The 24,952-nt window shown below is 42.2% G+C and overlaps 2 protein-coding genes across 2 annotated transcripts; both read right to left on the bottom strand.

The window, feature by feature from the left end:
* Positions 1-973: 973 nt before the first annotated feature.
* Positions 974-11,738, bottom strand: LOC119745670 (T-box transcription factor T homolog). The gene is made up of 7 exons (XM_038222197.1): positions 11,086-11,738; positions 8,646-8,910; positions 7,919-8,059; positions 7,351-7,412; positions 7,109-7,164; positions 6,662-6,850; positions 974-2,539 (listed from the first exon to the last, which is right to left on the bottom strand). The coding sequence occupies exons 1-7, from the start codon at positions 11,277-11,279 to the stop codon at positions 2,085-2,087; spliced, it is 1,362 nt and encodes a 453-aa protein (XP_038078125.1). The 5' UTR covers positions 11,280-11,738; the 3' UTR covers positions 974-2,084.
* A 9,046-nt stretch (positions 11,739-20,784) lies between these two features.
* LOC119745646 lies at positions 20,785-24,308 on the bottom strand. The gene has a single exon (XM_038222155.1). The coding sequence runs from the start codon at positions 23,772-23,774 to the stop codon at positions 21,786-21,788; it is 1,989 nt and encodes a 662-aa protein (XP_038078083.1). The 5' UTR covers positions 23,775-24,308; the 3' UTR covers positions 20,785-21,785.
* Positions 24,309-24,952: the final 644 nt, after the last annotated feature.

Genomic DNA, 24,952 nt, shown 5'->3' with positions numbered 1-24,952 from the left:
GAGTGAAACAAGCAATTGAAATAAGAATAACAAAACCAAAGAAGCATATAAATATATATTTCTTAAAATCAGTACTCTTTTAAACTTAAGTTTAGCAGACCTGTGGTCTGAATTTATGTCAAAACCAAATTTCAAAACACAGACCCGCCCACTGGCCCAAAATCGGAAAAATACGCCCTCTACATAAACTCCACTTGAAGTAAACCACAGAGGGCGTTATCTGATCTGCTGGTGATAGCTGAACAATTATTGTTGGCTTTATCAGATAGACACACGTTCCTATGATATAAAGCTTTTCAACATTTTAAGAGGGCTTAGTCTTGACAAAACAGTTGTTACCATTTTTTTTGAAGAATAATTCAGCAAACGAAGTAAAAAAAACACATAATGAGCTTGACTTTCAGTTGCAGACCAACGCGGGCGCGCTCGTACAAAGCCCTTGTTCAAAACAGTTCGTATACATGTACATTTGTATTTCGGGAGTAATGACACTAGACAGCGGTATTTTTATTAGGAAATCTTCAAAAGGGTGAATTGAAGTAATGGACAACAGCCTCATATAATTACACGAACCGGAAAATATAGCCCCGATAATTTCCAAACGAAGCCAGTTTTGCACTTTTCTATTTGTCGTGATACTGCCAACTTTGAATAGTTTGAAAAGGTGACCGAAGTGTGAACTTCAGCCATTGTGAAAACGACAAATGTTACGACTGCGCTTTGGAAAAAAATATCAATTGGTTTTGAATGATAAATTTCAGGTTGAGCGTAGTAAATTTAATCAATTAAAATCAAGTTTTGGGGAAAAGGATTTGCTGCAAGCTCTTATCTGGAGCAGGTGCGTGGAAGCAATAAATGATAATGTACGTCATGAATTTAGAAAACGAAGGGCACTTTTTCATGCACCATTTGTAAAGAAATTATGTGCAAGTCGCTACTATTGAGTAAACTCAATGAATTAATGACAAATGTATCTCCTTTAAGTTGGTAAATTCATTTTATTAACTCTGTATCTCAAATTTACAAACAATATTTACAGAAGGAATGAGAGGTCACATTTAAACCGGGGGGGGGGGGGGAAGCTGGGCTGGAAGAGAATCGTTTGAAAGTTTACATCATTTGTTAAAAAAAAAATGTAAATCATATGTTTATTTCATCATATGTTTATAAACTACGTCTACATGTAACACATTGAATGCACATGAATATTGTGTCAATTTCTTCCTCCATCTAGAATAACATTACGATGCTATAACTCAAAACGTTGCATTAAAATATTGCGAAACCTAGAAATCTTCACATGTAACAGTCGCAGAAATCCAGCTGCAGTTTACATAATGCCTACCTTGAACTTTTTGTACAAAACGACAGCTATTATATACACAAACTGTTCTCGAGTTTAAAAAGGATATTCAAAAACGAATGTCAACAATTTCTCTTTAAGACAACTGTACATAATGCCTATAGCTGAGATTTCATTATCTATTTTTGTGTGCTAAATTATACTTATTAATTTGGATATGGAATTTATTGAAGATGGTTCTAGTTTTTGACAGTTCAATTGACATTCAAATGATTTTGATTATTCCAAGGGTATTAAAACTGTCCTTCTAACTTAACTTACAAAAATATATACATTCGTGTATGTACCCTGTCTTGCATATACATGTACCATGATTGGCCATCTATGTTAATTGTACAATAACTTAACAAATAAGTTCCAATAACAAATGAAGTAATGCTAATTTTGGTTAATATTTTGGGGAACTGTTCCTAGAAGACGATAGCCTGCTATCGTTTTTGTCATTCGGGAATCGACAAAAGTACAATGAATGAAAAGAGCTACATGTACAGTGTATTAGAACAAAAAAACATCAGTCGACAGAAAATATATAATATAGTACACTGTATTAAATGCATGATCACCGCAAATTTTTCAGCATATGCCTTAGTGCAGCTTGTCTTTCGTTTGAATTTCGCTTGGGACATGCAAAATTGAGGTATTTTTTTTAAAAATCTGCCGGCCTTGTTTTTACTGTTAATTGAAACGTATGGAAGAGTTCATGAATCTCCAGTACCGACTTCTAAACTCCGGGTGAGGGTGGGGTCAGCGGGCTCCACGCGCCAACCTTACCGGTGTATAGCTGATTTCCAACGGTTGGGTAGCTCCCAATCGCGTCGGTCGAGTTTAAACCTCCGTGGATTTCGGATGGACTGTTGTAGTTTTGATACCCGGCGCAGGACGATGACATGGAGCCAGCCGGCGGGCGTGGTACCCCTGTGATGGACGAAGTGCTAGGCTGGCTGTAATTGGAGTAAGCTGCGCGGAGGAGTGACGTGTGCACAGGGGAACCCACGCCGCAGCTTGAGGCGGGTTGGACTGCGGAGGAGGTAACGGGAGCCCAGACGCCGCCGTACTGGTGGGAGGGGGAAGTTGTGATGTTGCTGGTGTGGTGGGTGGAGCTACCGAGGGGAGACCATGCCTCGTGGGCGGGGAGAAGTGACAAGGAAGATGCCGTGGAATCTGTAGCATATGCGCCTGAACAAAATATGAAAACAATAAACGTTGTTAGTTTTTTCTGACACGAAATTTAGCCATTTAATTTGTTTTCTTTATTTCTTCGAATTCAATGCTTGTCCATGAGCTAACCACTCCCCTGTGCTTTTCGCATGTTAGCACAGTCGATATAATGATATGCGTCGATTACGCTGTAAGGTAAATACATGTACTCGTAAAACTCGCGCCGCAAAAGTCAAAACATGGCCGACCAACAAAACAAGAATTTTGGAACACCCACGGACGGTAAGATAATGAGAAGCCCTCCCTACAATATTTGCAGGTCGGCACGCTTAACAAGTGGTGTTTACTCGTTTATCGGTAGCAAATAAGAACAGAAGACTGCAAATTTCCGATTAGTTTCCGAGGTTGGATTGCCTACGTGACTGGCAACCGTCAGCAAGGGCTTAGATTGGCGGGGGCTTCGTGCTCGAGTCACGGCCGAGACAATTCAGCGCCGCGCGCTGCTGTTTGCACTCGCGTGAAACCCCAGCGTGGGCAGTCCTTGTTTTTGCCAGGACTATTTGCAGTTGGGTGGTGGTTATATTTCTTGAAAAACATGCACCAGAGAAGATGGTGGGGTGAATTTTAATTATTTGGCGTAGTTTTTAATTAATTCCGACGAGTTGTTGCAGCCAGGGGGAAAAGCAACGAAGGTGTTGACTCCCTCATTTAATTTGGTCAAAAACAAAAGTGGAATCGCAAAACCCTTCTTATTTCTGGTCTTGATAACCACAACTACTTCCAATAAACTTCCGAAATTGATCATACCCGAAGTTGAAGACGTGCTTTTTTCATCAGTAAGCCAAGTTCCAACAAAATGATTTTTTTTCCAGATCTAGAACCGCTTCGAATCCGCAAAGTCTATTATTTGTGATCGATGAATGTGTTCAGAGAAACATCTGGCGGACCTTTAAAGAAAGACAAGGGAAAACCATCTTTCCAAATGTGACCAAAAGTTTTGGTCATTTAGTAAAAGAAGCCCCGTAACTACTTGTATGTATTTATTTCTGAGCAGGGTTTTCTGTTTAGCAGTTTCCGGGCAATTAAACCCTTTCATAAGACGATTGTTAAGTCATTTTTTGTCGGCACTGAAATCTCCTTTAATCCGGTTAGAAGTCTTGCACACCGGACCTTTTGGTACGATGTAAAGATTGTGTTTCATCTACAGTTTGACTCAATGTATAGTAACTGTAGTGAGTCATTTCATTATTAAAAACTGAGTAATGAGTGATAAAATTTAAAATTGTGCATTTGAGAAGTCACTTGTCATTGGTAGACCCAATGCAACCCATGCTTGATCATGCGTGATCAAAATTATTTGAAGAAACAGATTTGAAGAAAAAAAAATCACATACTGGGGATGACTCTAAAGAAGTCGTAGAAATGTGTATAGAAGCCCCGTGTTTAAACACCGCGCTACCGTCAACAAAACACCGCCCGTCCGTACCGGGGTAAAACTAACACAGGTGCGCTCGGGATCGGCCAGGGGTGTAAACTCACAAAGTCACAGACTCCGAGATCACCTATAGAACTCATTGTGTGGGCTACGGTATTTACTCCATGCTACAAATGCCATTTCGCACTCTCGAGTTTACCGTTCGGAAGCCGATATTAGGATGTCAAATACGGGGGGACAAAACAGTCGGGAGAAAGGGGTAAAGAAGTTAAACAGTGGCTTTTTGCTGGTGGCGTGAAAAAAAGGAGGGGAAGGCTGGCGGGGGAGGGAGGGAAAGTGGGCATCGGTATGTCATGGTCAAAGAAGGGGGTGGGTTGGAGAAGGGTATCAATAAAGTATCACATGCCACACAATTGAATCCAGATTGGTGATTTTTATTTAATTATGGAAACTTTTGATAAGGGAGAAGTCTCCGAAACAGGAGACAGAGGTTGTTACAGATATGTATTTTTTTTTTTCAGAGAGAGGGAATTGTCTTAAATTTTATACAAATATCGTGTTCACGACAGACTCAACTTTTGACGGGATGCGCGTATTCCTTTTACATGTCTATTCAAACTCCATCAACTTCTTTTTAAAAATGCGGTTGAGAGGACTACGGCACACGACAATCATAATTTTTAAAGGTGAAATTTACTGAAATAGATTTTGTTTCGTAAAGTATATTGTGGTTTTGAGAGTAGAACAATGATGATGATTCGTGCCGGCACTGTGCCGGTTCCAACCGGCAAAATGCCGGTTACGGGCAACCAGTCTTGGTGGACAGTTGTCATCACAAGGAAAGACAAAAATCATTGTGGGAACACAGAATGATGTTAAACCAAAGAAGATAAGAGTACATCAGGCTAAACTGAAATGAATTCTCGACATTAACGCCGCACTGTTCTTATTTGAGTACATGTACATGTACATATTTAGCGCCCTCGACCAGCCAATCACTATCTAGAATTGACCGCACTGCGATACATCATGTATACAATCGTCATGAATTTTTGAAAACACTACTTTTGATTCAATCGGGAAGTCATTCACTATTACACAATGCACAATCATTCTTTTGCACATGATGACGGAATACTATCGGTATGTGATGAGCAGTTCAAGACATTAAAAACAACCAAGACAAATTGGCGATAAATCAAACAGCGATATAAAGATAACGAGGCACGGGAATAAAACGGAAGAAGGTGTGGGGCCCATTGAGCCAAATCACGGCCCAGGTGACTCACTCTATTCACGGTGAGAGTCGTATTCCCTCGTAAAAACCAAATCACAACAAAGGTGTTTACTAGATTTCGTCATTGGAGGTCTAACTTTTGTCGGCCTCAAATCAGAATAAAGTCGAAGGGGTTTTTGTGATTTAACAGCTTTTTTGTTTTCGATGACGATTGGTGACAAGGCAAATTTGATTGAAATATAAAAGGGGATTATATCTCGTTGGAAATGCGGACACCTTTTCGGTGGAACCGCACGTGGGATCAAAAGGCACCGACTAACCGAGTTCGATCCGGGGTTCCGGGCAACAAAGGCATTTTTACAGGCCGTCGTTTTCCTCCGTTTAACGGCCCAGCTGCATTTCCGATTTTTCCTCGGTAACAAATAAAGTTGATGATTGTAGTTCTTAAAAAAAAGTGCCTACGCAAAATCAGTTCATTTTCTGGGCAGTTATTGACGTTTATCTAAGCAACGTTATTTGGTCAATAGTTTTTATGATTTTTTTTCTTTTGTAAGAACTGTGAGTTCGGTTGCGTTGGAACGATGCACTTTTTGGGTTGACTCTTTTTGAAAACATAAAAACCTGAAGTTTTATTGCGGAAAAAGTACATCTGCATCTCTGACCTCGCGGTAAACTCGCGTTAAGTCACGGCGGAAATATTTATATTTCTTTAGAAGAAGTTTGTTTAGAAGAAATGCTTTCGAAATTTCTGTCCGTTCCTGCAATTTTTGAATCTTTTCACAATCTAAATTTGAATTTACGACCGTGCAGAATCGAAAGGCTTTTTTTTACTGAAAGAGTCAACGTTTCCTCTCGCAATTTGAGCAATGCGATAAACACCAAAAGAAGAGGTTGCTGGAGTATGAATGAAAAGTAAGATATAATTTTAAAACTATATACAATAATTATAAACATAGGAAGTTATCAAGATAAGATGTCTAGCAGAAACCTGAAGCCATAATTGAAGACCCCCCCCCCAAAAAAAAAACACTGATAAAAAATCAAAGCATTTACACCTTTCTTAATAGATATGATTCTTGACAAAAAAAGGGAATCAGGTTGGCGTAGTGGTAACTTATACCGTCTCTCAGCTCAGTGGCCCGGGTTCGAATCCCACATCCTGCCCAATTCATGAGGTTTTCACAGGAACATCGTTAGTTGATGTCTCTAAACCCTAAACTAAATAATTCTTCGTCACGTTCACTCTTTAGATATCGTCAGGTTTCAGTCATGATATTTGACCAACAGGAAAGTGTATAATGTCTCAACTACAAAATGCTGGAAATGTTAAAATATGAAAACTATCATGCGTCCAGTTCAGTCCAAGTTATACAGTGCCTCTCACTTTAGGAAAACTTCAGTTTCATTATTAGAAAGGAATACTGTCATAAAAGATGAAATTAAAGGGTTATAAAAAGTCGGGACTTACTTGTAGGGGAGTACTTCTGTTCGTAAGGCGGTGGAGGGTAAGGTGTCGAGCGATGACTCCGGAGGCTGCCGTACCTCTCTACGGCACAGCTGTGGGAGACCGGGGAAGGCATGCCGAGTGACGGAGGGAATTGGTGATGAGGGCTCGGCGGACATAGGGTCCCTGCGCTCGGTAAAAACCAACTGCCGACTATTGGGGAAAAAAAGGTTAAAGACACTGATTAGAAATTGGAATTTTCGGTTATTCTTATTAGAAACATAAGATCCTTTTACGTCTTTATACTTCAAACTTGAAATTACACGATGTTTAAAATGACTATAGGCAACATGTAGTTCGTGGTCTGGCAAGAACATGCTCTCTTGTTTTCTGTGTATGATTTTGGGAGTCATTGATTGACGGAACCAAAATGGAACTGAATATGCAAAAATGATTTCAAAACTTGCTTACGTTGTGGGTATCTTGGCTGTTGGTGATCATGACAGTCTTCAAATTCATGCTCGCCCCTGAACATGGAAGAAAAAAAACCCTACAAATTAAAGTAGATGTTAACAGGGTGAGCTGGATATAAAGGCAGTTCCGATATTTGCTACAGGGATCAAAATGCACCAGTGTGCACTCAGATTACGGAGAACACACACCTTATTCTCAACGAAAGGCGAGTTATTCGAAAATGTAAATGCTGTACTCACTTTTCTTTGATGTCCAGAAAGGCTTTCGCAAACGGGTTGTACTTTATTTTGAGCTGTGTGATCTGTACATGAAATATCAAACATAAATTGAGATAATTTCTTAAAATAAAAACAAGATATGTTGTCGATACCTTTTTGGAAAAGCTTAATGAGATCATTAAGAACGAAAATGAGATCATTTCTTTAATAAAAACAAGATATGTTGTCGATACCTTTTTGGAAAAGCTTATACAGTCGACTCTCGTTAGTACAAACTCTGTTAATAGAAAATTCTGATTTTAACAAACGTAAAGCCTTGGTCCCGACTGTGCATTTATGTGCACAATGAATGGGACTGATGTTCCTCTTAATACAAAATTCTGATATAACAAACAATTCGGCTAGGTCCGAACGAGTTTGTTATAACGGGACTCGACTGTAATATGATGGTACAAATAAAAGCATATAAACACTGTCGACTGAGATTAAAAGTAAATATTAAAAAGTTTTTTTTTTTAAGAGTGCAGGGGATCTGCGGATTTCTACAAAGCTATCATTGTTGGATCGTCTTAAGGGTTCGGAGACTCACATCTTCGTTCTGGTAGGCGGTGACGGCAATGAACTGCGTCTCAGGGAAGCTGAAGCTACGTATGAGGCGTTGCTTCTCCGGCCCACCGACCCGTATGACGTGGATGCGCGGCTCGTACTTGTGAAGAGAGTTCAACATGATCTGTGAGGGGAAAGGAACATTTCCAAAAGAGAAACTGGATCAATATTGTTTTATCTTTTTCTGTTAAAATGATTCAGGTCTTAGCTCGATTTCTTGCAGTGGTTTGTGTTCTGTGCCCACTCCGAAGGCACCGAAAATACGAAGTGCTGTACAGAGGAATGGACTTCTAAAACTCTCGAGGAAATTAATTTAAGAAACATGGGTTGGTTTCAGGGTTTGGAAGGGGTGCGAAATAGGAATCAGAGCTGATCAAACAGGAAGAAAAGAAATGTTACATCTTTCTTCTGAGAATCGAACTGAACTCAATGTCTTAGAATCTAGTGACTGCATTTAGAATATTAGAAGCGTGGGAGCAAACTTTTTGCGTTCTTCATATCTGTTCTGCAGCAGGGAATAAAGTTTTAGAATGTGGATAGTACAGTCCACTTAAGATTTTTTTTATTAAAGAAGAATATTTTGGTGTATTACTTTTCTGATGCATGGGTTGTTTTATACCACTCTGTAATTGTTTGTTCATGTTTCATGATTAATATTATTTCAACTGTTTCTAATATTCTGGGAGTAATATTGGAAGAAGTGCGTTTACCTGTCCAGTGCCGTTGAGTTTGTTAGACAGCTTGACTTTACTGAAGGAGACGCTTTGCTTCATCCAGTGCGCACCGAAGTTGGGCGAGTCGGGGTGGATGTAGGCCGTGCTGGGCGGCGGGGAGTCGGGCTTACCGCCCGGTACCCACTCCCCGTTCACGTACTTCCACCGGTGCTCGTCGGCTGGGGTGAAGTCCAACAGAATGGAGTACATGGCGTTGGGGTTCAGGCCGGTGACTGAGGAGGAGAGCACGGGGAACATCCGCCTGGGAGATGAGAGGGTTGGGGGTTAGGTCAAGTCGGTGTTATATCGAAACGTTTCGGGTCACAAGTGGCCAATACTTTCTCAAAGTATTGCTCTTTAAGGTTTTAGAAAAACACACATCCAAATCCAAACCTATTTACACTATATTAATGAAAATACACGCATATGAAAAAAAGAAACGATTGCACGGGAAACCAAAATTTCAAGATAGAGTTAGAGGGTTATTAATAATTTAACAAGTACATGAATTTAACATAAACCATGAAGGTAGGAATAGCATGGAAAAGGTGGGATATCAACACAGCTTATCCTCCATGCATATACACCAAAATATTTATCCACACATGAGTACAAGCAGTGGGCAAAAAGGGGGGAAAGAGATTTTAGCAACTGGCTGTGTAAATGATATTCTACAAAAGGTAACAGGTCATCTCGTACCTTGGGCAACTCGTACCTTGGACAACTCGTACCTTCAACTCGACGTCATTATACCGAGTCGTACCTTGGACAACTCGTACCTTCGGCAAGTCGTACCTTCAGTTAAGACGACTCGTACCATCACGCGTAAGACAAGTCGTACCGTCAATCAGGATAATGATCCGAGGCTGAAATAAGTGGACCGTAACTCATTGGAAGTGGACTGCTTATTAAAATAAAGGTGAATCTCTTTTTGGTATGGGGTCTCTTTCCCCGGGCCCCCAAAAAGAGGAATTTATTTAGCGCGAAGCCGGCCGCGGCAGCTTACACGCACTGTGTGCGCGGCATGCACAGGCCCACGCGGCATCCGTGCAAAGTGACACGGTTCTTGCGCCGCGCTGACCGGTCAATATGGACGTCTGTGCACGGTGACATTGATGCAGTCTGCCGTTACGTTTAGAGACTTAGGCTACGTGAAAATATTATGGAACTGATGTTTTTATCCAAGATTCACGTCTTACCATCATTTCTACAATGAATGACCATCATTGAGATGATATATATATGAAGAAAAAAGTGGCCAAACCCCCGCCCCCAATTTGTAAATGTTTCGAATAAACCAGTTGATGAAAAAACCAACTGTGATTTTTTTTTTTTACATTTTAGACTTTCAGACTTATAGCTAGGAAAGGACTGAATCATTTAAAAGTACTGACTGCTCTTGTATACTTTGGTTATTAGACTTCACAAGAAAACGCAGAAATTACTTTATTTAGACACATTAAATGTTTAAATTTGATTTTTATAAATTTTGTCGGTTGGTTTTAATAGAGTTTAATAAAGCTCGCTCTGGAAACAGGATGTTACGGTGGTTAGGCTGTATTGCATAATTAAACCACACCAAATCTGCATCTGAAGTTTCTCCACTATAAAATTCAATAGATGAGTGACACTTCTATAGATGAGTGACACTTCTATAGATGAGCGACGCTTCAATAGATGAGCGACACTTTGGGTGTACTTGTTAAACCGCCGGCCGCTTCCGAGTCACCGGCATCGGTACCGCGCACGACCGACCGCTGCTCGCGCCCTCGGAGGCCGGCCCGCCAGGCCCAATGCGTAAACTAATGCTGCCTGGCAAAGCCATTAGATCTTGAATGTGGTTCTGTGAGAAGGAAATTAACTTTGACTTGAAAAGAATCGTATCGTTTGGGAGTCAAGGAACCACACACTAAGTCGCGCACGTACAGTGTACATGTACTCTACTTTTTATTCTGATGGTACGAGTCGTCTTAATTGAAGGTACGAGTTGTCCAAGGTACGAGTTATCCAAGGTACGAGATGCCCAAGGTACGAGTTGTCCAAGGTACGAGTTGTCCAAGGTACGAGTCGCCCAAGGTACGAGTTGACTCGAAAGCCTACAAAACATCAAACAAAAATGTTAACAAAAACAGTAAAAGGGTATGTCATGAACATATTTGGTTAAACTAAAACAATATAAAAGAAGATTGATTAATCAAATAAATATTTTAACAAATTGATATCAACACAACTAATTATCTTTTACTCATCTCCGAGAATCAAAAATGTGAAGATTTCTTAAAGACTTGGTTGCCAAAAACACTCCATTCCCACAGTTTCTATCGACCCTCCCGCAGCAATCAGAGATACCTTTTCTTAAAAGTAACTGATAAGTATATTCTCAACAACATTAATTCTAAACTGTAGTAATATTAGCAGGTGTCGACAAACTGCTCACCTGCCGGTCTTGGTGACGATCATCTCGTTGGTCAGCTTGCTGAACCGCCGCCACAGGTCCCGGTCCTCCAGCGTGACTTTCAGTCCCTTCTCGCTCGGGTCTCCCTTCTCGCTGCCCCGCGTCATCTCGGTCTGGACCGCGCTTAACAGGTGCGCCACGTTGTAGGTGGGAGCTCGCATCGTGTCGGCACTCATGGTGTCTCAAAAATACGCGAATTTCTCTCAGAACTTTTGAATTTGTAGGCGATACACCAACTATGAATTGTAGGCGCTATAACAACTTGGATTACGTTTGCTTCTTTGCTCTGCGAGCCGTGAGTCCGGAACTAAAAATGTTGCTCTTAAGTTAGACTTGTCAGAAAGCTAAACCAGCACGACAGAGTGACGAAGTTCTGAACTCATCTCATGAAACTTTGGGAGTCAAGTGTCTAACTTATGTCCAAGAGGTGTCATGCACGTGCACTAGTCGAGAGCTGACTGTCGAGTTTCTGCTTGCAACGCTCGCCCCGCAAATCGCTTTGGCTGAACTTGATTGTATAATTCTGTCACCGCACTGAGGATGGCATTGTGGAAGCGACGGCGCATCAAAGGATGGGAACCATTTGAAGTTAAAAAGTCTGCCAACATCGTAACCCTCCGTGTTCAAACAAATGCGGTGGCGGTGAGTGCTGGCGGAACTGCTTTGAAAAGCTGGCAAACAAAGGTGACCTATAGAATGGCTTTTCTGGTTGGCTATGCTCCGTAATGAATATTCAAGCCGACCAACTACTAAATGAATATTCATAAGCGTGTGGTATCTTTATTGGGCTGTAAAGACATGTATATGCATGAGTTGAGGAGTCACCGCGGCATCTGATTGGTTGGAATGCAATTAGGCCGTCTAACAGGTTGATTACTGGTGTCAGTTACAATGAGCTGTCAGCGTTGCGATCTTAATTACCGGCCTGACGGGGGGATTGTGGCCCATCGTAAGCCTCCTTCACACTCCATACACAGGGCTTTTGCGGGTTTGTTATCTCCTTTAATGGGATATAAAGTTGCTGTTTGTATACTGGAAATTGGGAGAGCTGTAGTCTTTAATAACGGGGAGGTGCAAGGCCGTCTAGAGAAACGACTGTGCACATTCTCTGCTATATACATGTATTAGAAATGGAACATTAGAGAAATCGTACAGCACATGTAGAAGGAGACACTCTTTTCCTACCTCAATGCTCTAACCAACTAAATACTTATCAAAAACTGAGTCATTCGTTCGTGCCACGACGAACGACTTCAAGTAACGACGTAAACACCCTGACGGTCTCTGTTTGCTGTGTTTCTTCCTCCACGCAGACAGCTACAGCTTTTCCTAAGGTGGAATTAGGTTAAACCAAACTCTCGTTTTGATTGGAAATTTCTTCAAATTTTTAAGTTTAAGGGAAAAATATTACTGCCTTAGGGCCTACTGTAAACGAATACAGTTTGATGAAATATTTGTGATGCTTCACAATAAAGGCCTATAAATAATCGCAGCCTTTTAGGGATCGTAAAAGTAAAAAAGGAGTCAAACTTTATTTCGATCCAAGCATAATCTTTCTCATTTTTCATAGGGCAAAGCATACAGAATTCTAACGTAGTTTTTCAATAGTAAACGTAGTAAAACAGAAAAAAGGAGAGTCTGTCACGAGCCAATGTTACCCATCAGGCCGGCGTTAATCTCCGGTTTCAGTAGCATGAAACGACTGAGAATATTTCTATTCCCGGCCCTGGATGGGATGCTAGTCCATCGCAGGTTACCCCCCAGCTAATGCCGGTACCCATTTATACTCCTGGGTGGAGAGAGGCAAGTGGGGATGAAGTGGCTTGCCCAAGGACACAACATGATCAGCAGCTGGATTTGAACCCCTGACCATCTGATCATGAGTCACAAACCCAAACCACTAGGCCACAACCCCCACTGAGTTTTACAATAACCAAACGCAACTTTTTAGTTAAGGCATGATTGGGGTGTGTGTGGGAGGGGGGTGTCAAGCAGCAACAAGACCAGAGTCCGTGAGACGAGAAGACAAAAACGGGAGGACCAACTGCATCTCAAATCTACCCAGGGAATTGAAGGGGAACGAGTTGAATGGTCGGTGAACCTTTGAGTTCATAGAACCTTTTGCTTCGCTTTGCCCGGCAGTAGAAAAGAGGTCCTTCTTGACCGACTAAAGTCGCGTACTTGGGGCTAAATCTTGGGGTGAAGTACTGTCCGACCGTCTACCCAAAAAAGCACGGTCCAAAAGGCATAAACACTTGAGCAGAGTGGGCCGTTTTCAGCGGGGACAATGCCGCACCAGCCCGGGATGGTTTTATGGCACTCGGCGGTGCCTTTTAGTTTTAGGCCCACGGTAGAGGGTCCTTCGCGAGGTGTAGCCACCCCACTCTGAACCTCTTACGTCCCGGGATTAATTAGTTTTCAAGAGGTGCTTCTCGGCTTTGGAGGAAGAGAGGAGAGTTGCCTTTTTGTTTGAGGTTGTTTTGTGACAACAGTGGTCAGTCACTCGGGCAGATTTTTTGTCTAGCAGCTCTGGGGAAAGCCAGCCGGTCAGGGCAAATTGTGGTTTCTCTTTTAAGGATGACCGCGTAAGGCGGTCTTATTGCCTTCTTTCTTTTCTCCAAGACATTGGTGGCTGGTGTTCTCAAGAAAGGATGTCCAACACGATTCCTGGAATCCTGTCATAGATCGTTGGTTAGAGACTCTCATTGATGCCTTGAAATGACCGCGGGGTGACCGATGAGGAATGACCGACTGACCTCTCGTTCGTTACGGCCAGACGGGCAGCAACCTACCCCCAAAGGATTCATTGTGTTTATAACACCCCGACCACTCACAAATTTAAGTTTCTAAAGAGTGCATAAAATATGATACAAAATCTTACAATAGTATTTGCTTTAATAAACCTCACGACCACCACAATATTTACGCCGAGTGGCTTTTTATGTAGCAAAGGTCTCTTCAATTTTGATTCAAGTTTTCGGATTTTCGGTTCGTTGCATTTTACGAGGAGAAGGACCTAATTCAATATGCAGGATATTCTCCATATGCTTATAAATTCTTTGCTCGAAAAATCGAATTTTCACAGAGAGCAAACTCATAAATTCTCACTTAAACCGCTCGGAACTTTGTAGCGTGCCGCCAACTAGGGTTTTAAATTTATGACAGTGATTCTGATCTGTCATCCGATGTAAATATTAACGGAAGTCGATACAAAAAAAGAAAGGTAAATATATTTGTTTGGAAGACTTTCCACCGGCCATACGGCAGCCGTCACTTTCGCCATGTTCCACCGGGCTTGGTTACTCATGGACGGGCCGGGGCCTCTCGCCGTAGCCCGGTAGCTTCGGAGTTGAATTATCGGTACTCGCGAAGGTGTGAAAATAACGCCTCGATGTTTGCCCAGAACCATAATATAGATGTGCTTCTGGTTTTGCTTTGCATGACGTGGGAAAAGTCTACATACATGTACTTGGAAATCCGGGCGCTATGGGCACTAATAACGTCTTCAGCAGAAGAACTTTATACCTTAAAAGTATACATGCTGGAGAGCCAGAAGTGGTTTTTTTTACGAAGAGGTTCCAGAGCTCGTCACGTGACGCACTAGTCATCACATTCATTTCCAATTCGTTCAACAACAAAAAATAATCTACTTGCATGAGAAAAGACAGCAAATTGATGGAGTTTATAACGTTTGGGGATTAGTAATTTCTCCTCAATTTGAGAAACTTGTAATATTTTAGAGTTTTAGAGTTTTAAGCAAACATTGAACAAACTTAAAAGCATATGCTTCTAACGTTGTCATAATATAATATAACTTGACAATCGCGTCACACGTTTTACGGCTCGCGCTCGTCATATTAATCTCGCTGAAATACCAGAGTGCAGTCATAATAGTCATGTTTAGAAAGGCCTGTCTACAAACTTTGGGCAGAGATTCGAGAAACAGTCTAAAGACTCGCAGGTGTCAATTAAATGTTTCTCCGATGGTCTTCTTTTGACCGGAGTGTTTGTTCGCACCTACCCGTCGAATTGGCTCTGCCGACCGGGCGGTCTTCTGGCGTTGGGCCGGTCAGAAAGCATACGTGAGGTTCAGAATAGAACACGTACATTTCTCTTTTCGGTTAGACAATGTGCCTCTTGACATGGTCCAAAACTTATTCAATTAATCAAACAGGGACGAGTGGACTGTTTTCGATAGTCGAGTGCTGTTGGTTGGACTGACGATTCACAGGATTCTGTTTTCAAACAAACGTGCATACAAATGATGATGTCATGGTGGTCCAATCAAACAAATGTTGGAAATCAGATAAAATGGTCGAAAAGTCAACAAATTCTGGAACCCAGGTTTTGTAACTGACTTTACATCCATGAAATTTTAAGGCATTTCAAATAGAAAAACGGAGGGAAATGGAACCAAATGTAAGAACAGAAACGGGCCTCAGATACAGGACGCAAAGGCTTCAAGATTAATTTTGTCTGAGAGTTTTTGTTTTACGGTGGACCTGATATCAGACTAAAACTGTTAATTATACTAATTCAATTTAAAAAAAAAAATCTGCTAACACCTTTAGGAGATTAGCTGGCAGCTTTCGATTTAGGCAAACAAACTCCTCCAGTAAAGCGCTGACTTTAAGGGTCCATGAGAAGATTTTTTGTGTGCAACTTTATACTCCTCTGAAATGTACTACGGAAACTATTTGACATCCCTTTTAGATTGATTTTTATTGAAAAGTGCACTTCTTTAAACATTTATTAAAAATCCATGCTGAGGGCGCTGTTGCTGCGATTTCATTTCAGGAAGACACTGTTCAGTTCAGGGGTTTTCTGTTTAAATTGTGAACCCAAAAAATTGTTCATTGAAAACATTTATGATAAAAGTTTGCTCATTGGCTTACTGCCATGTACTGAAACAACAACGAATCTCCAGAAAAAAAGAAAACGTACAACTTCAGCAAAAACATCCAAAATTTTGGCAACCTTTTGTGCTGAAATAGCTGTAACATTGAGGTTTCTGCCTGAAATGACATCACACTTTTGCTCACGAATATGGAAATTTGCATTAGCATGAAAACCAAAAAGACAAAAAAACCTTGACAAGGGCAAAACGAAAATTGGAAATGAGATTAAATCACACAAAGGTGCATTTTCAAGGATTGCATTTTTAAAAATTATGTTGCATGTGCCCTTTAAATTTTGAAATTTAGACCCATAATGCCCAAGATTCCTAACTATAGGGCCTACATCATCATTTGACGTCAATACATTTTCAATACACATAGCCCACGCAATGACTTATGGTTTGGACCTGCGTTCTCCACGGGGGAAATGCGCAGTGAAAGTTTGATCTTATCCACCTGTGTTAACATACGCTGTTTGCAAGGCGGATCACTGCGCTCCCGTTTCCTCAGTTTAGGCGGGGTTTCCGTCAGATTCAAATAATATCCGTTCATCTTTACAAAAGAGATGGTTCAAATGTCTTAACCGATGACTTTTGCCACTTTGGTGTTACATCTTAGATCATTAATGACTTATGAAAACAACCGTCTAATATCGTCGGGTTTGATTTATTTTAAGAGACGTTTTGGGCTAGGACTCTCACGACAAACACCCACCTCTTTTTTGTAAGACTCTCACTGATATTGCTTTTCTTAATCACTTAATTTAGAAGGTATTTGAGAACGAGAATTCTCACTTCAGCGATACTACGATTCGTTCTTAAAGTATTTATGAGCAAAGCAATTAATTAAGTGTATGTGTTTGTATACGAACAGGTGTTTTATGTGCTAGTTACTCAAGCCATACTCTTAGAGTTTTTGAAGCAAGGTTCTAAAAAAAAATAATAACATTTGTTAGCTTATTAGTCTGAGACATCAGATCGATATTGACAAAATTCTTATTTTGTAGTAGAAATATTTTGTTCGTGAGCCAAATTTTTCGAATGTTTCAAAATTAGCAATTTCAATCCATTTGATTTGTAATTCACGTCACATTTTGCACATGACGTATTAGTTACATTGAGTGTTAATATATGTTAATGCTCTAAATTACGTTTACATAATGAATAAAAGACAACTAAACAAAATCAAAAGAGCAATTTAGTTCCAAAAATCTCCGAACACCAGATCCGATTTTGCGAAGACCCTCCGAAGTCAGCGCTTAGCGTGTAAGCACCAGCACTTGACGGGTACTTGTGGCACGAACGCGCCGTGAAAGTCACGCCAACCCTCCACGACATTTCGACCCAAGCACCGCTCTCACTCGGGGACACTTTCTTTTTCAAACTCGCCCCGGACAAAACAAGCAACACCCTTCACAATCCTCCTCTCACTTGGCACTTCTGTTTTGAAAAGGGGAACTGAAGTGGTCTGTTTGTTCCCCGACAGTTCCGAAACAAAAAATCGATTGATGATTTTCAAAAGAACAAGCAGATTCCATGGCCAGGGGTTAGAACAACTTCTATTCTCCGACCATCTCACCTTGTTTTTGTCTCCACCGGTATCGGTTTAATTGTCCCGGGCGATTTGGCTGTTCTTCCCCCTCTCCCTCAACCAGGGAGAGCCCCCTTGCCTCTGGGCCCCGGACTAATTCGTTAATTACAGAGCACACACGGGAAGAATGGCTCTGGACAAACATTAATTACGGGGAGGTGTTTGGGGACCGCGCGAGAGAAGAAAAGGAACGGGAGTGAGTGGCGTGTCGGCCGGGCAGGGATGCACCCGGTGCCTGGCTGGCTGCTTGCACAGGTGTGGCGCGGAGAAACTGGCAAAAATCTCCCTCACTGTTTCATGAATTATCATTTAGTACTTGCCATTTATTAAAAACTCATTAGCTATTTAACCATGCCAATTTAGGAACGAAATCAAGGTTTTTGTTGTATGTTGTTTTTTGCTGTTTGTTGATTTGAATAATCAGTTTCAAGTTTGAAAGGGAAGATCATTTACAATTTGCCAATTTGAATTAAATTCAAATATTGAATCTTGCCACCAAGCGTTATGCTGGCACATGTAATTAAAGTGTCGTAATTCTGCCTAATAGTCTCCCTATTATTTTGTTTTCTAAATTTGAAGAAGACATTTCTGTTGAATTTGCTGCCAAATTTTAATTGATTGGGGAACTTTCCTACGAACGTCGCAACATAAAATTTGATAACTTCACTGACTTTATAATACAGGCTTGAGACTGGCGCTAGGTTCTATTTGTTACTCACCTGGAAAATTCACAACTAGCCTAGAACCCAATGAGCTCGCAAGTCTCCTCTGGAAACAGCCGTCTGTCTTCATAATCCAAAAGACCACCTTCCAATACGAAACAAAAAAAATAATTCAGGAAACAATAATAACAGGTGAAACTGCCGTAGAGCGCTCAAACAAAACGTGTTAGTGCATGGTCTCCGGCTGATTATGCGCATTCAAAAACACTCCGAGCCAATTGCTCCGGGTCTCAAATCAAATAACAATTAAAACGAGTACAAATATCAACTGGTTGTCTTTTTTGTGTGTGTGAAGAGGCAAATCAGATAGAATGAGTGGAGTTGGGGTGCATCATGGTGGGGGAGTAGCCCCGGGTGATATGGGATGAGGTGTTAAGTCTTCCCGGTTGAATGGGAAGGTGTTGGTGGGACTATCAGCTCTGAGGGGGAGCCTTAATTGATTGGGTGGGCCAACAGGTTGATTGACTCAGGGTGTTTGATGATGGGCTGGCAACTATACTCCAGGCGGGCTTCCGGGAGGAGTGAGATGATGTAGGTTGTGACTGGCGTGAGTTATGGATGGGGGCTGATACAGAAGCCTTGCGCAGGGCGCCCTCACTGGGGACTATGCGCCCTCACCGGGGGAGGCTGGACTGTGTTCCTCTTGGAAACTCAAGAGAGGCACTCTGAACTAACTGTCGCTGAATCGATATGAAAACCTGCTCCTCTTACAGATCTATTGATATTTTTTTTACTTGCATTTAATTCTTACCCCGTGGGTTTTTCTCAAAGTGCACTATATCTTGGACGATTAATTGAATCTATAGATTTGAAACAACTCATTAAATCACGATGAAGTGATGCTAGTTTAATTAAAGGAAGATCTATTACCAGGTAAAATCCTAGAGTAAGATAGGCACGGAAATGTGAACCCAAGTCACTCGTCAGGATTCGAACCCGAGTCACCGAGTTGGTACGCGAGAAGAGTACCGCTAGGCTAACCTCATCCCATAGTCGCCGTCAACAAAATATTCATGTAACATATCAAGGTGACGGTATGAATCAAATGGCATGTTCAACCGAGGGAAAATACACTTGAAAAAAGTTAAGTGTTGGAATGTCAAAAAGGCCAGTGTCACATGAAAATCCGACTCCTATGAAAATCGGACACCTATATTTCCCTATTATTGGTTGATCCCTCACACGTGACAGGTCACTCTCCCGAAACGATCCTAAAAATAGCATAGTATCGTACTCACGCGTGCGCAGTACTACCAATGAGTCCACATTTCATGGAGTCGGATATTCACGCTACACCTGATCCAAAATACAATATAAAAAAAAGGAGGGACCAATTTTTTAGGGGGGGGGCAAAAAAAAGTGGGTCGCAAAATTTTCCGCGCCAATGATTTAATATTAAAAGCAAGGGGAGCCTACTGGGGTGCAAATGTATTGCTTTCGTTGAGTTTTGTGGGTGGTGCATCAATGGGTGCCTTTTGCAACTTTACTAAAATATAAAAATTGAGTTCGGTTTTTTTTTTTGGGGGGGGGGGTTTCATGGTTGGTCCCCCACCTGGATCCGCCGTTGAATATCAATTTGCCAAAGTTTCCTCAGGTGTTCTGTAGTTGTTAACGCCGCCCTCTTTCGGCAGCAAACGAGTAGATAATGCCCTCTACACTTAAAGTGCAGAGGGCATTATCATTATTTTGGTACTCCCTCCCATATACATGTACATATATACGACCGTGCACCACAACTACGGAATGGACATGGTTGATCTGAAAGACTACCCTGTCCCCCCACCCCCAAATCCCGTATCATAGGTCTGTCTTTATTGAGTAATCATGGGCGTCGCCAGGTTTTTTCTGGGGGGGGGGGAAGCACATTGTTTCCCCAAATCCTTGAACTTTCTCTATCATATTCTCAATTTATAATTTTTCGAGGGTGGGCGGCCGAAGGGACATTTGCTCACCCCACCCACATTGACACCCCGCATCAGATTAACAGCAATTTGTCTTCTTTTTATTTTCCCCCTCCTTTCCCCCCCCCCCTTTTTTTTTTTTTGGGGGGGGGGGGGCACGATCCCCTCGCCCCCACTCGCGACGCCCATGTTAATAATCTCTTTTCGCTAAAATGAAGTACAGATATTCATAATTAAGAAAGCAACCCCACCCATATCAACATTTGCTACTGAGGAATTTCTGAATGAATCTACTTAATTTTGTGTTTCATCCAACAAACACTGAATCTTAAAATGTCAAACAATGTTCTTGAAAACATTGATCAAACTCATCTTTGTTTTGCTTATTTAGCCCTGACCAAACCTCTTTACTACTGACGAAAAAGTATGGATACAAACTGTCGAGTATTTGTTGAATACATCAGTGTCCTGAACATTGCGTTCGCACTCTTAGAATTGTATCGACATAACTTGTCAAAATGCCCAATTTACATTCGACCAAAATTAGCAACACTTGTATGAAACAGTACAGTTAGCATCGTAAAAACAAAATTTAATGCAGTAAGTTACATCAAAAGTATTCCAGCAAAGTATGCGTTCACTCATAATTACAGATATTAACAATTAAAGCACGTATTTAACAGCAAAGCGTACACATACAACACCAAACCATTAGAGTCAATAGCAAATGAATTAATAAGAACCGATATTTCTTAAAACCTCAACAAGTTTACGAAGAGAAACTTAGAGAAAATAGATTCAAATGTGAGGGTTTTGATTTCGTGTCAAATATCTTAATAATATACATATAGAAAAACATTTCTAAAGCTCAAGAATAAAAATGGGTTATTGCAAGCAGTTACGAATAACTGTTTGAAAACAAATTTGACCACACTGTTCCCGCATATCTACACAGGTGTTTGAATAATATGCATAAGCTCAAATGTACACAGCATAAACAAACTGGCCTTATTATGCTTAACTTCATAGCTGTGGCATAAAAAAATGTCAACGGTGGATAGCCAGTGATATTAGGGCTATTTACATAGTCCTCTGTAAAGATCCACTATACACATAGAGGGCGCTGTCCAGAGTTTGGCAAATATTACAGGTAATCGGGCACTATTGTTTGATTATTCCATCCACCACAATAATATGTATATATTAAAAGAACAAAGAAAGAAACGGCTGAGAAAATGCGCATTTTCAACTCCGTTATAAGTAACGCGCGGTCGTTTGTCTAAAATAATTATTGATCAATTTTTGGACCTCGGTGCTTCCTTTACCGCGACTAGAAAACAGAACCCCTCTGACTTTATCAATGATTTTCATTTTCTACAATGATCTTATTTCTGTAAAATATCATTTGCCCTTCTATCGAATAATTGCCTGTGATGAGTTTATAAGTAACATCTGCATGTTGGGCACATACATTTACCGAGCAACATTTTATGTTCCTTGAAATTGGGCCGTGAAATGAATCCAAACTTTTGGCTTTCACAACATCAAAGTAAAGTAAAAACCAGTTATGTTCATGACGTGGGGAGCTCTACTGAATGTGCTCTATGCATTCCCTCTGTCGGCACCTCAAGTGCCGACCGCGGGCGGGAAGTTGAGCTTGTTGGTAGCGGGGTCCCAGCCGGTAAATCAGGGGACGCATTCTCCGTCCGAGACTCGGTGGAGCGGGTGCGATCGGGCTGGCCGTCGTCCGTGCGGTTCCGCATGATCTGAGCGTACACGACGCGGTCGTCCCGCGGGGTGGGACTCCGGGAGTCCATGGACGACGACGCGTTGAAGTCCAATCCGGAGTCGGACAGCGCGGAGTTGCGAGTCGCGCTTCGGATGTCAGAGTCCGCGGGCTGGATGCTGCCGTTAGCCGGTTGGCCGCTGCGACGGAAATGATCCCTGGTTCTGTCGTTCCGGGGTCTGCGCTGCTCGTAGTGAAGTCTGGTGTCTGGGTGTCTGGACTGATCTCTGCTGATGAGTGGCCTACCGTTGGGCGTGGAGTGGTAATAGTCTGGTGATGGAGTTTGGGTTTCCGGTGATGGGGTCCGGTAGTTGGGCGAGCGGCTGCGATAGTTTGGCGAAGGGGTGCGGTAGTTACTCTGCGGACGATGGTCGGTGTAGCGATCCGACCGAGCCCGACTCTCACCTGATGAATTATGATGCGATGTGTCCCGGGTTTCATCCGGGTGCGGTGTTCTGATGGCTCGGGTCACATAGAAATCCGTGGAGTCGGCGTCACTCAGTCGACGAGCCATCGGTGAGGGCGACATACCGTAATTCTCGGCTCCCGACCAGGTACTGTTCATGCTCCGATCGGGGGATAGCGGCCTGCGTCTGCCTTTCTTGTTGCAGAAGGTGTAGCAACACGGACAACAGTCCAGCACCACGATGCCTAGGAAGATTAATAAAACCACGATGGTTACCATCACCGAGATGGGTACCAGCCACAGAATGAGTTCCTCACTGGAGATTGTGGCGATTTCGGTTTCTTCAAGGCTGATGAGACCTTCAACTCTCGATGTACCGACCTCGTTTGTTGCTTCACAGACGACTGAGATGCCACCTGTTGGGTCCTCCAAGTTGTTGATGAGGATTTGAGAGTCTCCTTCAGAAGTCTGGATAAGATCGATGCCAGATGAGGAGGTAGTGACAGCGGCTCCACGGTAGTACCACTGGTAGGTGACGGTGGGTGGGTTGGCTGAGGAGAGACTGCAGGTGAAGCGAGCATCATCACCCGTCTTAGCCGGGAGAAACAAGGGGGAGACGGTGATGACCGGACGGTGTCTGACGTTCAGGATCCCCGTGGTGCAGGACAGAGGATCCCTGCCTAGCCTCGATGCTATGCACTGGTAAGATGAGGCATCATCTTCCACGCCCAGTGTGATGGTATGTCTCTTGATGAAGTACCCGTCTTCTCGAGATATCTGCTGGGAGTTTGAGAGATCGGCAGGTGTACTGAGCCGCTCCCATGTCAGCGTGGTCCTGGTGGTTGAGTTGTTGAGATAAGCGCAAGTCAGTTCCACCACATCGTCTTGAGTGAGGGCATCCCTGATGCTCATCACGCACAAGGGGAACTCCTCCCTGGGTAGGTCCAAGACGGTCAGAAGAGCGGCTGAGGATGTCAGGTTGGCCGCCTGGGGACCTGAGGAGGACGTCACTTTACAAACATACAGTCCCTGGTCGATCATACTGACCTCAATCAGCTGGAGGTTGAACTCCCCTTGTGAGGCATCCCCGAAGATTGCCCAGGGGGTCGAGGGTCCGGAGAACCCCGACCCTGGGCCGTTCTCCTTGAAGAGGATGGTCGAGTCTTTCTCCCAGAAGACGATGCCGGTCTTGTTGGCCACGTGGCAGTACAGCGTGGCACTCTCCCCGGGCAGGACGTAAGTATCTCGAGGTTGCGCGGTGAAGCGCTGCTCTTGTCCCGCGACGGATAAAACCAACACTCCGACCATCAGGAACATTTCCCGCAAACTCCTGTCTCTCGCCATCTCATTAAACCGACTTGTTGTCATCCTGAGTCCACAATTTCACAAAAAGTTGGTCACTGAAGAAATCTTATCTCGATGCCGAGTTAAATGTCGTTCTCAATTACGGCCTTCCTCCATGATTACATCAACAAATGACTGCTGTGTTTTGCAAACACAGTCGTTATAATCGTAGAGTAGTTGTTCACAATAACGCCGCCATTTTGAGTCGAACAAAGGCCGACTGCTTTGCTATTGTGTTCACCGGCACACCTGTCGCTTTTAACCGGAGAAAGTCAGCAGCCACTGTGGGCAATATTCCATAATCGACCGCTTACGACCTCCGCAGATTCCGCTGAAAATCCACGCTAAACGAGGCTGATTAATCCACAAATTTTGTCTCCAGATAGTCCCAGAATCTGCTTGAACTCAACTCAGAAAACAGAGGCAGATCGGAGAGGGAAAGCGACTGAAATGTCGCAGGAAGCAAACACAATTTTAGACCGCATTAGTCATTCTCAATGCCGTTCATTATTAAACAGCATCAGCATACACACGTAGCGTCACATAGCGACTGCGCTAACCAGCGTTGCTATAGAAGGCCATTCATTGTGAGGTAACGCTCCATTGCACACAACCTGTTACTCTACTGGCTACGGCTGTTTCGTGACATGTTTTTTGAAACCATTCTTAAAACTCTTTATCAAAAGAATTAAACCGAACAATGTAAAAGACTTGGGTTATTTTTCAGAGCGTCCTCTGAGTAAATTCATCACTCTTGTTTTTACTTGTTAATTAAAAATTCTCGAATTTTCTCATTTCAGACATGACGATTTTAAATGATACATGAATCGGCCGTCGTAACAGATCGATTTTGAAGGTTAGTAGGTGGGGCTCACTTTTGTTCAAGTAATTCTTATGATAATCATTATATCAAAAGAAAAGCAAGAAGTCGATAGTCATACAATTATTCTTACATCCGATGGATTAAAAGTATGATTTTCGTTGAAGATTTTTATATACAAATATGATTAATGTTGTTAAACACAATGTCATTGATATTATCCTAATATGTATTTTAAAATCTATTTTTACGGAATTTGTTATGGATTCGGAAGAGGCTCTTTTAATTTTGTGCATATATTTTATCTCCTTTGACTTTGTCAGATATCTTCGGATATAATATTCTTTTCGTTACTAATATTAATAATGAGATAAAATGGAAA

Source organism: Patiria miniata, unplaced genomic scaffold (genome assembly GCF_015706575.1).
Source record: "Patiria miniata isolate m_02_andy unplaced genomic scaffold, ASM1570657v1 HiC_scaffold_7, whole genome shotgun sequence".
Lineage (NCBI taxonomy): Eukaryota > Metazoa > Echinodermata > Asteroidea > Valvatida > Asterinidae > Patiria > Patiria miniata.
The sequence above is the reverse complement of the archived record's forward strand: the minus strand, read 5'-3'. Positions and strand labels throughout refer to the sequence as shown.

Bases quoted from the DNA above. Each gene is read 5' to 3' on its own strand.
- LOC119745670 (XM_038222197.1), bottom strand. From the start codon at position 11,279: ATGAGTGCCGACACGATGCGAGCTCCCACCTACAACGTGGCGCACCTG. The intron at 8,060-8,645 runs GTAAACGCACTT...TTCCCCTCACAG, and splicing joins AACTCAACGGCACTGGACAG to ATCATGTTGAACTCTCTTCA. The intron at 6,851-7,108 runs GTAAGCAAGTTT...TTTCCCCAATAG, and splicing joins ACAGCCAAGATACCCACAAC to TCGGCAGTTGGTTTTTACCG.
- LOC119745646 (XM_038222155.1), bottom strand. From the start codon at position 23,774: ATGACAACAAGTCGGTTTAATGAGATGGCGAGAGACAGGAGTTTGCGG.